General features: G+C 47.6%; 1 protein-coding gene across 12 annotated transcripts in view; it reads right to left on the bottom strand.

Moving 5' to 3' along the window:
• The window catches only part of DOCK3 (dedicator of cytokinesis 3), a 585316-nt gene that overhangs the window by 262047 nt on the left and 308834 nt on the right, over positions 1–14435 (bottom strand). For all 12 annotated transcript variants that reach the window (XM_073352483.1, XM_073352491.1, XM_073352484.1 and 9 more), the window contains one exon: positions 5759–5843. In XM_073352483.1, coding sequence (XP_073208584.1) covers positions 5759–5843 — 85 coding nt within the window. The remainder of the gene's footprint in view (positions 1–5758; positions 5844–14435) is intronic.

The following is a 14435-nucleotide window of genomic DNA, read 5'->3' as shown; positions in this document are numbered from 1 at the left end:
ACGTTGATCAGGAGCCCCAGCTCGCGGAACAATTTCAGGGCCACCTCCACATGGCCCCACACTTCTGCCTTGGATCGGCCCACCAGGAGCCAGCTGTTGAGGTATGAGTACACCCTGATTCTCTTCCTCAGTAAGAAGGCTGCCGCCACCACCACCATGCACTTCGTGAATACCTGTGGGGCCGCAGCTAGACCGAACGGGAGAACCGCAAACTGGTAATGTTCTTGGCCCACAGTGAAGTGTAGGAACCACCGATGTGCTGGGTGGATGGCAATATGAAAGTACGCATCCTTCATGTCGAGGGTAGTGTACCAGTCCCCCGGATCCAGGGAAGGGATGATGGTGCCCAGAGAAAACATGTGGAACCAGGCCTTGACCAGGAACTTGTTGAGCCCACACAGGTCTAGGATGGGACGAAGGCCCCCTTTGGCCTTGGGGATGAGGAAGTACCGGGAGTAAAACCCCTTCTCCTTAGGCTGTGCGACACCGCCTTTACCGCCTCTAGCAGCGAGCGGACTTCCTTCTCTAGGAGATGCTCATGAGAGGGGTCCTTGAAGAGGGACGGGGAAGGAGGGTGGCAAACTGCAGTGAGTACCCGTTCCGCACCGTGTGTAAGACCCAACGGTCTGATGTAATGGTGAACCATGCACGGGAGAAAGGGGACAGGCGGTTCAGGAAACAAAGGGACGGATCCGGTGACTGGTCTGGTATGCTGTCCTCAAGCGCACCTTCAAAAGCCTGACTCAGTGCCCGGCTGGGGTTTGTGCTGGCCTTGTTTCTGGCCCAGCACATTATTGTTACTGTTGTTGTTGCGCCGTCCTGTTATTCCTGCCTTGCCTACGGTAAGGGTCATGCCTATGGCGAGGCTGGTACTGGTGTTGAGGGGGAGGCTGCAGCTTAAAGGGATTCCTCTGCGTCGCCAGGGTGTGCATACCCAGTGACTTAAGTGTAACTCGAGAGTCCTTAAGGCTGTGCAGCCTTGCGTCTGTCTGGTCCAAGAAGGGCCCAGACCCTTCAAAGCGGAGGTCCTGGAGTGTATTCTGGACCTCAGGCAGCAGGCCTGACTCCTGGAGCATGCTGAGTGCCTCATAACCACCCCTGACGTGATTGTTCTAGCTGCTGCGTCTGCTGAATCCAGGGAGGCCTGGAGAGAGGTCTTGGCTACTGCCTTGCTCTCATCCACTAGGGCCGTGAACTCCTGTTGGGAACCTTGCCGGAGGTTGTCCTTAAACTTCCCCACAACCGCCCACGAGTTGAAATTGTGCCTGTTGAGGATGGCCTGCTGGTTTGCAGTCCTCAACTGAAGGCCCCCAGATGAGTACACCTTTCTGCCAAAAAGGTCCATGCGTTTTGCCTCCTTGGCCTTAGGGGCCGTTTACTGCTGAGACCACTAGGGAGCATGGACTTGGGTGGCAGAACAGGAACTCATAGCCCTTAGATGGGGCAAAGTCCTTCGGCCGTTGGAGCGCTGGAGGCCGGGGTCTGCCATAAGGCCTTATAGTTGGACTGAATGGTCTTAATAAGTAGGAGCACTATTCTGGATGGACCTTTGGGGCTCAGAATGTCCACCATGGGGTCCTCAACCATCTCCTCGGCCTGCAACCGCAAGTTCTGGGTGACCCTGTGCAGCAACTCCTGGTGGGCTCTATGGTCTATTGGTGGAGGGCCGGACACCTCTGTACCCGCCACCGCCTCATCCGGGGATGACAAGGAGGTCAGCTGCTGCTCGACCCCATCGGGTTGGTGCTCCTGCTCCCCTTCTCCCGTGGGAGGGGTCTCTGGCTCAGGCCGGGAGTCCATGGGACGGCACCGGACTCAGTGCCGGTCTCTCCGGTTTATCCTGGGTGGATGCTGGAGGCCTGGATACTACTGCCTCCAGCACCGTCTGGCATCAGTGTGGGGACCGGGACCGCTGCACTGAGTAACTTGCCCTGGGCGGGGCCCCTTGACACTCCTGATAGGCCCAGGGGGTCCAGAAGGGCCAATGGCCTGGTGGCCCCAATTGGGATTGCCAGCCCACCTGAGGGGCCCTGCTGTCTGGGGCCTGGTGCGGGTAGCTATAGTGGCCAAAGTCAGCACCGGACTGCGGCGACGCCAATCGCGAAGGCTACGGCAGTGCCAACGATCTGTGCCAGCGGGAGAACGAGCGGCTCGTGGCTGAGCGGGAGCGGGAGCGGTACCGGTATACCCAGGACCGGGACCGGGATCTGGACCGGGACCGTCTGCGGGAGTCCTCTGGCAAGGGCCGTCTCAACTCCTCCTGGTGCCAGTCTCTGGGTAGTGCCGGAGAGCGGTGTGCACTTTCCAGTGCTTCCTCGTGCCTACCCACTCCCGCTGTTGCTACCTCCTTCTGGGCCACTGGCAACTGTGAGTCCACGGAGTTGGAGCTCGACCGGGACCAACTCCAGGAGCGGTGCTGGGACGGTGTCCTCAAGCGGCACACCGCTGCAGGCTTACCCCTCGACGGCACCCAAAGCGTGGGTGCCAGAGGTTTCTCCCCATACGGGAGGGGGCTTGCCACCGACAGCTCAATAAGGTCCTTTGCAGCCTCAAAGGTGCCAGGCGTGGAGGGCTGATCCGTTATGCCCTCGAGCCCATCGTCCGCACTGAGCTCACTTAGGTCTGGGCTCTGTGGGGCTTGTGCCGCCGGGACCGCTGGTGTCGGCGCCAGTACCACGGCCTTCCCGCTCTTATCGGTGCTCGGGACCTTGGGAGGCGCTGGCCTCCTGTGTGGGGAACGACCGCGCCTTCCTTTCGGCTGCACTGGGGGCCGCACCAAGGAGGACGAGCGGTGCCGGGGCCTAGTCTGGCGCTCTGGGGCAGACAGTTTACGGTGCTTGGCCGGTGCTGGGTCTCTCAATGGCTCCGGGGCACTATGCACCCAGGAAGCCTGAGCTGGCATTGGGTGCTCCGGGCACAGTGGCTGCAATGTGGCCTCCATCAACAGCTGCTTTAAATGGAAGTCTCTTTCTTTCCTTGTTCTTGGCTTAAATGCCTTGCTAATCCTACACCATTCAGTTTGATGTCCATCCCCCAGGCACCGTAGACACGAGTTGTGGGGCTCACTACCTGGCATAGGTTTGCGGCACGTGGCACAAGCCTTGAAGCTTTGGCCTGCGGCATGCCCTGCAGTCTGGGGCAGGTGCTGGAAGCCTCCAAGCACCTAATCACTTGAGTGTCCACAATAAAGGTATGCTAACTAACTGATAACAGCTACTCTAAAGGCTAAGGGACTGCTCTTCTACAAGAGAGAAAGAGAGGTTGTTCCAGCCGACATGGACGGTAAGAAGGAACTGGAGCGGGTCGGGCTGGCAGGGGTATATATGCAAGGCGCAGTGCTGCACTCGGGGGGCCCCGCCGGAAACCGCTAAGGGAAAAAGTTTTCGATGCTTGTGCACGCAGTGTGCACACCTAATGTGGAATGGACGTGAACAAGCACTCGAAGAAGAATTTCTATTCTCCGATGTGGCCCTTAGGCCAAAAAGTTTGCCCACCCCTGTACTATACTATCAGGAAAAGAGTATAAACATTTCCAGTGAAATGCACAGTATTTTTGCTTTGTTTAGTTTAGCGATATTGCCTCCATCCTTGTTTATGTTCACAATGAAATGGTTTTGTTTAAATTAATGTATTCCATAGTCCCTCATATCCAGCCTCTCCGTAAGTTCAAGTACCTGTAATACACATCATCTTGCTCAGGCAAAGAGGTATATTTTTAATGTGAGCCCCTTACTAAAAAACTGGCAGCTGACCTGTCACCAAATCCATCATAACATCTCTGTGGCATTTTGTGAATACGAAGAATAGAAATTTGCAATTTCATCAAATAGTAGCTCTCCTGAATTTACTGGACACATGCACAAATTCTTGATGGACTCCTTTCTCCAGAAGGTATATTTACTAGAGGAGGCCTAATGGTAATCAACTCTGTATCTTGCTACCAGTGTGATCTTACAACATCCAAAGAATGTCAACTGTTAGTATTTGCATCTAGTGTTTGATGAATACTGTTGCTGATTATTTGGTATTCAATTAAATGGTAAAAAAGTGGTTCTGTCCAATCCACAGCGCCTATTAAACAAAATTAATGCCCACTTAACATGATTTCAGGGAGTTGTAATCTTTTGCATGTTCTCAACTGATTAAGGACAGTCTGAGAGAAGCCCATGATGTATTCAACAGGACTAACAATGACGTGTGATTTTACATTCCCAAAGTAGGATTTTATTTATTCGTACAAGGCTATAGAGGTCAACCTGTTTTCCAGTCAGACCATGTTGTTATCGGTCAGTATGGCATTCTGAAACTTCTGCCTGGTGCATGGGGCTTTAAAGTGAGAAAAACAACAATTTGTGAGCAAGATACTAACAAACTGGGTGTTATGACAGATCCTGTAGTACTTCCTCACCTTATAGAACACTAGCAGGTCTTATAGCCACAGCATATAAATAGCAGATTTCTCTATATAATATCTGAAGCATAAATAAATAAAAATAAGGAAATAAATGAGTGGATAGGAATTGCTGCTGGGTCTGGAGTACTGACATGAGAATGGCAGAGACTATTGGATTATAATGTTATTGCTATAGCTCCACCTGATCGTTTTGTCTCTCTCTTCATGAAGTCCTAAAAGCCTTAAATTCAGTAGCTCCCCTACTGGTATGGTATGTCTCCACTGTAGCTGAAGGTGTAATTTCCATATCTGTGCTAGCTGCACAGAGTACAAGCCCTTCTGAAAACCTAGGTATGTACTCAGGATGGCTAGCCCATCCCACTACTAGTGCACCTGTGGCTACTATGCAATTGTTAGCAAGCTAGTTCAATGAGAGCTAATGCAGCTACATCTCCTAAACTGGAAATTACACCTCCAGTTCCAGTATAGACATACCCTAGTGCTTTTTCCACATGTGCCCAGATGAATGTGTCAAGCAAACAGATTAAACTGCAGATGGGCTGAAATCACATTCTAAGCCACCAGCTAGGTTTCGAAACCAATGCCAAGTTATTATTGATTCTCCAGAACTGGTTTGTATACTCCATTTATATTTTACTAGAGCTATTCAACATTCTTCTCTTTCCCAGCCCTTCTTTCTCCCCATTTTGCCAAATTTATAGAAAATTATGTCCTTCGAACAAAAAAATATGGGTTGTTTTAACTAACAAGTTAGAGTAATAAAGACAAATAAAGACAGTAACTACCAGAATAATCAATGAGTTAAAGAGATAAAAGAAATGCCAAATTTAAACTACAACGTAGTCAGTGAATCAAGAAAATAAAGGGAAAGAATAAAATTAACATAGCTAGTGTAATAAAATCTCACAGAAAAAGCCTCTTTTCCTATTGAAAAGCAGAACTTGATAAATCAAGCATGTTGTGGTACATATATGCCTAGTCTAGTGATCACACAGAGAAAAACACTTATTATAGACCACTCTCAGGAAAGAACCCTGACATCACTATTTACCTGATTTTTCATTTAAAAAAAAGTTCAGATTGAAAACAATGAGACTCTGTGATGCTGGAAGCTTTATAGAGTGATATGTAACAAACCCAGAAATACCCATCTTTCATAGCATCAGCTAAGGACGAGAATCAATCGCTCGACTTCTCCCCCACCAATATTAATAATGTTGGAAACAATAAAAAAATGATTTAATTCCCCCTCCCCTCACCCAAACAAGCAACATAAATAAGAAAAGGAAAATCTCTTCCCCGTGCTTATACACAAACAAAGGACTTTCACCTGAGGTTTCTTACCATTTTATAAAGATCTGAAATGCTGATCTGATCTGAATCCACCACCTCAAAGTCCTTCCGAGGAACTAGATCCAGGCCCAAATGTCTATGAAAGAGAAAGGCAGATGGAACAACTGTTAGTACATGCACTACTCTACATGCACACATAGGAACAATGACACTTGAACCTCTAAGGTGCATGCTATCCTTCAAGTACTGTTGGTTTTCAACATAGATAATCCTTTTAAATATAAAAATGAAAAACAAAAACAAGCAAAAACATAGGGTCAAGCTCCTCATATAGTGTAAATTAGCTGGCTCCACTAACTTCAATGGAGCTATCCCAACGTATATCAGCTGAGGATCTGGGCCACTATGTTGATGCAATGTGAGTTAATTTCACAAAAGTTAGGAAATTTAGAGTTAAGGTTCCCACCCACACAATTTCAGCAGGTTCTTTTGTTACATGATTAAACAACATATATAGAGTAACAAAGAATGTTCATGTATGTTTATATATTTTAAAAATAGTATTCAATTCAATTTACTTTTGCAGTCCAATTGGAGGAGGACTAGAAAAAAAATCACTTTCTTTCCATTTTAAGGTTTGCTTTGCCAACTAGTATATCACATTGTTTCAGTATTGAGTAATCTTTTAATAAAAGGCATACATGCAAGGAAACAGAGTAGGATGCTTTAGGAAATTCATTCTGAACGTCATGACTCTTATGCAACTAAAACCCAACCTTAACACTGAGTAATTTATTTATTTTGCAAAATAGGGTCCAGTGGTTTCAATGGGCTGAAAACTGTCATACTTGGCAAGCTGAGTCCCCTAGAGTGTAAGGCATTTCTCCGCATAGCTAAGGAAGCAGCATTGCTATGTTTTAGCTGTCAGCAGCATCCACAATGGCCGACTGGGGCATTTGGCTATGAGGCACAAAACTCACTCCCAATGAATCAGGCAGGACTCAAGAGATTTTTTTTTATGGTCCTAAATTATCTATTCACAGAAGCACTGTACAGCCCTCTTTCATTTATACCATTGGAAGACAGTTGTTAAAAAGTGCTATAATTTTTAAAAAACTACTGCAGATAGGCAAACTACAATTTTCAAACCCTCATATCTTTGCCAGATACAATTAGATTTACACCAGGACATTAAAGGCAATCTTCCTTCCAGGTATTACCTGTCAAACGTCAATTTCTACCCTAAGCACACTTTGGAGCTAATCATGTTAAAAATGGTGGCACAATTTATTTATGCTTTTTAATAATAGGAAATGTATATTTTTCACCACTGTCTTCATTCTCAAAAATGGCTAACCTGTTTTTGCTGAAACTTACCAAATATATTTCACCTTTGTACAGGCCAAAAGATGAAAAATGTTGACCTTCATTAACAACTGAAAATGGGGGTTTAGGCAATCTTAAAATGTGCTGCCACTAGAGTGCCAGACATAATCAATGATACAGTGTTTATATTTTAAGTATAATATGCATTGATGTCAGCATGTAGAAATTATGGCGACTAGTGTTGGGACGGTGCCAAATTATTATTGTGAATTGCTGTATTTGATATGAATCAATGTAGTAAACATGAGTTTATTATGGCTGGGTATGTCTGAATTTGCTAGAGGATTCTGGGAGCAGGGTACTCTTAGCATCAGATAGTTGGTATGGAAATTTACTGAAAGTGCTGGAATTGGTTAATCAAAGGCTCTATCTGTGTGTGTGGGTTTCAACATGGAACTTTGAAACATATCAGCTGATGGCCAGCTCACAAAAGTAAATATGTAGAAGACACGGGATCAGTGAGCTTCGTACAGGCCGATCTGGGTCAAAATGACCCTTTAGGATGGCATCGCACCAAGAGCTCAAGTGAATGATTAATGAGAGGGTAAACATCAACTGATCTTTGGTCTCTGTCCATTTTGCAGTCCCTTCTAAAATATTAATTTAAAAAACCAGTAATGGAACGCCCAACGGGGCATATTTCTGCGACATGTGACTCCTTTGAGAACAAGAGGTATAAATGCTAAGCAGAGTTAGTTAGTTCCCCAATTAACATCTGAAGAGGTCTGTGACGCTGTGAGATAGAGGGTCTCAGGGTAGCCAACACCTTGCTATGAGGGACTTTTGTAGGACTTTGGAACCAGAGGCCCTTGGGGTAACTAAGACCCTGCTTCAGGGGACATTTGACAGACCAACTACCTGAAAGGGGAAGAGAAGAGAAGAGAAGAAAAGAAGTCTCCAACTAGAACCGGTAACTCTATCTACTTCGTTTGCCAGTCAGGATACTGTGTAAAGCCAACATAATTACTGAGGGTTTACGCTTGGGGAATTGAGGCGTATAAGGAAGATGTATTATAGAACCTTTTACTGCTTGTGTGATTCTTTCTCAAATAAACTGCTGTGCATTGTGCAAACTGAATGTGAATTTTCATTGGTACAGGTAACAATCTGCCCAGCTGTGGGCCATTAAAGATCTGTTTCAACAATTAGCATCATATAAACGCCATAGATTAGAAAGTTTTCCTGAGTCTAAAAGGCCAATGCATACACATGTTAAAATGTATAAGAAGTGATCCCTCCCAAACATGTGGATCTCAGGTGACAAAAAATAAACAGATGCTTTCTAATATTATTATCAAAAGAAAAGAATACACAGAACTATCCTTTATGAGGAGTTACAGACTACCATTACGGCATTACAGGAAAGGCTGCCAAAGCTGATGACTGTTTAAAACTGTTCCATTCTCATAATTTCAACTCTCTTTGGAACTGCCAACTCAAACAGTGGCAGGATATGTTATTCAGTATGTGACAAAGATGCTGTCAAGGTTCCTTCCCCACTCTGAACTCTAGGGTACTGATGTGGGGACCTGCATGAAAGACCCTCTAAGCTTATTCTTACCAGGTTAGGTTAAAACTTCCTCAAGGTACAAACTTTGCCTTATCCTTGAATCCCATGCTGCCACCACCAAGCGTTTTAAACAAACAACAGGGAAAGAGCCCACTTGGAGACGTCTTCCCCCAAAAGATCCCCCCAAGCCCTACACCCCCTTTCCTGGGGAAGGCTTGATAAGAATCCTCACCAATTTGTACAGGTGAACACAGACCCAAACCCTTGGATCTTAAGAACAATGAAAAATCAATCAGGTTCTTAAAAGAAGAATTTTAATTCAAGAAAAGGTTAAAGAAAAGGTAAAAGAATCACCTCTGTAAAATCAGGATTGTAAATATCTTATAGGGTAACAGAAAGGTGGTTACCCTTCCCTTTATATTTATGACAAATGCTATTCTCTGGTTAATAACATTTGACACAACAGCCATAGTAGCACGCTGAAACTATTACCTTTGAAACTTATTTGATACACTAAATTTAGTAAAATCTTCTAACACCATGGATTTCCAGTCTAGAGGATTCTCATCCTCTAATGCTATGGTAATCCTGCACAGTACCTACTCCCAATGAGCTCATACCTGTGTGCAGTGCCACAGTAACTGAATTAAACCTTTTCCTACTAGCTCTTAAGAACCTAACACGTTCTTATCTGTAATGCGGGTTGAAGTTCAATCCATATTATGTAAAATGTTTAATTGGGTTGATAAGACCTGCTCTGTGTGGGGTCAGATGACACAATGCTTAAAATGCCAGAGACCATCAATAGGCCATTCACCCTAAAGCTCCCACTGTTGCTAGCAGTGATGGCGCTGAGGCAGATTAATCAACAGAAGGAAATTTTTTGGAAAAGTTTCCTGGTACAGATGAGAATTAGATGACATGGAGCTCCATTTATTGGGTAGTTCCCTCTGCATAGGACTTTCTCTTTCTACTTTTGTCTCATAGTCTGATTACTCTTTGAAGCAGTTCTGCAAGTACGTCACTTAGCCCTGGTCTACACTAGGACTTTAGGTCGAATTTACCAACGTTAAATCGATTTAAACCTGCACCCGTCCACACAGTGAAGCCCTTTATTTCGACTTAAAGGGCTCTTAAAATCGATTTCCTTACTCCACCCCTGACAAGTGGATTAGCGCTTAAATCGACGTTCCTGGCTCGAATTTGGGGTACTGTGGACACAATTCGATGGTATTGGCCTCCGGGAGCTATCCCAGAGTGCTCCATTCTGACCGCTCTGGACAGCACTCTCAACTCAGATGCACTGGCCAGGTAGACAGGAAAAGAACCGCAAACTTTTGAATCTCATTTCCTGTTTGGCCAGCGTGGCAAGCTGCAGGTGACCATGCAGAGCTCATCAGCACAGGTGACCATGATGGAGTCCCAGAATCGCAAAAGAGCTCCAGCATGGACCGAACGGGAGGTACGGGATCTGATCGCTGTTTGGGGAGAGGAATCCGTGCTATCAGAACTCCATTCCAGTTTTCGAAATGCCAAAACCTTTGTGAAAATCTCCCAGGGCACGAAGGACAGAGGCCATAACAGGGACCCGAAGCAGTGCCGCGTGAAACTGAAGGAGCTGAGGCAAGCCTACCAGAAAACCAGAGAGGCGAACAGCCGCTCTGGGTCAGAGCCCCAAACATGCCGCTTCTATGATGAGCTGCATGCCATTTTAGGGGGTTCAGCCACCACTACCCCAGCCGTGTTGTTTGACTCCTTCAATGGAGATGGAGGCAATACGGAAGCAGGTTTTGGGGACGAAGAAGATGATGATGAGGAGGAGGTTGTAGATAGCTCACAGCAAGCAAGCGGAGAAACCGGTTTTCCCGACAGCCAGGAACTGTTTCTCACCCTAGACCTGGAGCCAGTACCCCCCGAACCCACCCAAGGCTGCCTCCTGGACCCAGCAGGTGGAGAAGGGACCTCTGGTGAGTGTACCTTTTAAAATACTATACATGGTTTAAAAGCAAGCATGTGAAAGGATTACTTTGCCCTGGCATTTGCGGTTCTCCTAGATGTAGTCCTAAAGCCTTTGCAAAAGGTTTCTGGGGAGGGCAGCCTTATTTCGTCCTTCATGGTAGGACACTTTACCACTCCAGGCCAGTAACACGTACTCGGGAATCATTGTAGAACAAAGCATTGCAGTGTATGTTTGCTGGCATTCAACCAAAATCCGTTCTTTATCTCTCTGTGTTATCCTCAGGAGAGTGAGATATAATTCATGGTCACCTGGTTGAAATAGAGTGCTTTTCTTCAGGGACACTCAGAGGTGCCCGTTCCTGCTGGGCTGTTTGCCTGTGGCTGAACAGAAATGTTCCCCGCTGTTAGCCACAGGGAGGGGGGAAGGTTGAGGGGGTAGTCACGTGGTGGGAGGAGGGCAAAATGCGACCTTGTAACGAAAGCACATGTGCTATGTATGTAATGTTAACAGCAAGGTTTACCCTGAAAGAGTGTAGCCACTGTTTTATAAAATGTGTCTTTTTAAATACCGCTGTCCCTTTTTTTTTCTCCACCAGCTGCATGTGTTTCAATGATCACAGGATCTTCTCCTTCCCAGAGGCTAGTGAAGCTTAAAAAGAAAAAAAAACGCACTCGCGATGAAATGTTCTCCGAGCTCATGCTGTCCTCCCACACTGACAGAGCACAGACGAATGCATGGAGGCAAATAATGTAGGAGTGCAGGAAAGCACAAAATGACCGGGAGGAGAGGTGGCGGGCTGAAGAGAGTAAGTGGCGGGCTGAAGAGAGTAAGTGGCGGGCTGAAGACAGGGCTGAAGCTCAAATGTGGCGGCAGCATGATGAGAGGAGGCAGGATTCAATGCTGAGGCTGCTGCAGGACCAAACCAGAATGCTCCAGTGTATGGTTGAGCTGCAGCAAAGGCAGCTGGAGCACAGACTGCCACGTCTGCCCCTCTGTAACCAACCACCCTCCTCCCCAAGTTCCATAGCCTCCACACCCAGACGCCCAAGAACGCGGTGGGGGGGCCTCCGGCCAACCAGCCACTCCAGCACAGAGGATTGCCCAAAAAAAAGAAGGCTGTCATTCAATAAATTTTAAAGTTGTAAACTTTTAAAGTGCTGTGCTTAAAGTGCTGTGTGGCATTTTCCTTCCCTCCTCCACCACCCCTCCTGGGATACCTTGGTAGTCATCTCCCTATTTGTGTGATGAATGAATAACGAATGCATGACTGTGAAGCAGCAATGACTTTATTGCCTCTGCAAGCGGTGATTAAAGGGAGGAGGGGAGGGTGGTTAGCTTACAGGGAAGTAGAGTGAACCAAGGGGCGGGGGGTTTCATCAAGGAGAAACAAACAGAACTTTCACACCGTAGCCTGGCCAGTCATGAAACTGGTTTTCAAAGCTTCTCTGATGCGTACCGCGCCCTCCTGTGCTCTTCTAACCGCCCTGGTGTCTGGCTGCGCGTAACCAGCAGCTAGGCGATTTGCCTCAGCCTCCCACCCCGCCATAAACGTCTCCCCCTTACTCTCACAGATATTGTGGAGCACACAGCAAGCAGTAATAACAGTGGGAATATTGGTTTTGCTGAGGTCTAACCGAGTCAGTAAACTGCGCCAGTGCGCCTTTAAACGTCCAAATGCACATTCTACCACCATTCTGCACTTGCTCAGCCTGTAGTTGAACAGCTCCTGACTACTGTCCAGGCTGCCTGTGTACGGCTTCATGAGCCATGGCATTAAGGGGTAGGCTGGGTCCCCAAGGATACATATAAGCATTTCAACATCCCCAACAGTTATTTTCTGGTCTGGGAATAAAGTCCCTTCCTGCAGCTTTTGAAACAGACCAGAGTTCCTGAAGATGCGAGCATCATGCACCTTTCCCGGCCATCCCACGTTGATGTTGGTGAAACGTCCCTTGTGATCCACCAGAGCTTGCAGCACTATCAAAAAGTACCCCTTGCGGTTTATGTACTCGGCGGCTTGGTGCTCCGGTGCCAAGATAGGGATATGGGTTCCGTCTATAGCCCCACCACAGTTAGGGAATCCCATTGCAGCAAAGCCATCCACTATGACCTGCACATTTCCCAGGGTCACTACCCTTGATATCAGCAGATCTTTGATTGCGTGAGCTACTTGCATAACAGCAGCCCCCACAGTAGATTTGCCCACTCCAAATTGATTCCCAACTGACCGGTAGCTGTCTGGCGTTGCAAGCTTCCACAGAGCTATCACCACTCGCTTCTCAACTGTGAGGGCTGCTCTCATCCTGGTATTCATGAGCTTCAGGGCAGGGGAAAGCAAGTCACAAAGTTCCATGAAAGTGCCCTTACGCATGCGAAAGTTTCGCAGCCACTGGGAATCGTCCCAGACCTGCAACACTATGCGGTCCCACCAGTCTGTGCTTGTTTCCCGAGCCCAGAATCGGCGTTCCACAGCATGAACCTGCCCCATTAGCACCATGATGCATGCATTGTCAGGGCCCATGCTTTCAGAGAAATCTGTGTCCATGTCCTGATCACTCACGGGACTGCGCTGACGTCGCCTCCTCGCCCGGTATCGCGTTGCCATGTTCTGGTGCTGCATATACTGCTGGATAATGCGTGTGGTGGTTGATGTGCTCCTAATTGCCAAAATGAGCTCAGCGGCCTCCATGCTTGCCTTGGTATGGCGTCCACACAGAAAAAAGGCGCGGAACGATTGTCTGCCGTTGCTCTGACGGAGGGAGGGGCGACTGACGACACGGCTTACAGGGTTGGCTTCAGGGAGCTAAAATCAACAAAGGGTGTGCCTGTACATCAAGGAGTATTTCAGGCAGGACTGCACGGAGGGTTCCAATAAGAAATGGTGCACCTAAGTTATCGTTGTTATTGGAACAAGGAGGTTAGCCTGGCCTCTGATTGATACATGGCTAGATTTACCTCGCTGCACCTTCTCTGTGAGTGACTGCAGTGTGATCTAGAGGAATGAGTCCCCTAGACAGGGGAGGAGGCAAATGCGTACAAAACAAATCTGGTCTATTTCTTGTTCTGACCCACTCCATCTATCTTTTACATCTTTGGCTGGCAGCAGACGGTGCAGAAGGACTGCATGCCATCCACATCTCATGGCTGCTTGGCAGAAGATGGTACAGTACGACTGCTAGCCATCTTCATCTCTTGCCTGCCTGGCATAAGATGGTACAATACGACTGCTAGCAATCCTCATCTCTTGCCTGCCTGGCAGAAGATGGTACAGTACGACTGCTAGCAGTCCGTATCGCCTGCCCGCTCACCATAAGACGGTTCAATAGGACTGACTGCAGGACTAAAGAGAATGACCTGCTCAAGTCACTCCAAATTTAGTCCCTGCGCCCATGTCTGCCCAGGCGCTCCCAGCCGACGTGGCCAGGAGCACCTCGGACACGACGAGAACGACTACCAATCGTATTGCACCGTCTGCTGCCAGAAGGCAATGGGTTGCTGCTACTGTGCAGCAAAGCCGTACCGCGTCTGCCAGCACCCAGGAGACATAGGGTGACGGTTACCTGAGCTGGCTCCATGCTTGCCATGGTATGGTGTCTGCACAGGTAACTCATGAAAAAAGGCGCGAAACGATTGTCTGCCCTTGCTTTCACGGAGGGAGGGAGGGAGGGAACGGGGGCCTGACGATACGTACCCAGAACCACCCGCGACAATGTTTTAGCCCCATCAGAGTGCTCCATTGTGACTGCTCTGGACAGCACTCTCAGATGCCCGATTGTTTGCCATTGCTCTGACGCTGGGAGGGGCGCTTACAGGGTTGGCTTCAGGGAGCTAAAATCAACAAAGGGGGTGGCTTTACATCAAGGAGTATTTCA

Source organism: Lepidochelys kempii, chromosome 7 (genome assembly GCF_965140265.1).
Source record: "Lepidochelys kempii isolate rLepKem1 chromosome 7, rLepKem1.hap2, whole genome shotgun sequence".
NCBI classification, from domain to species: domain Eukaryota; kingdom Metazoa; phylum Chordata; order Testudines; family Cheloniidae; genus Lepidochelys; species Lepidochelys kempii.
The sequence above is the reverse complement of the archived record's forward strand: the minus strand, read 5'-3'. Positions and strand labels throughout refer to the sequence as shown.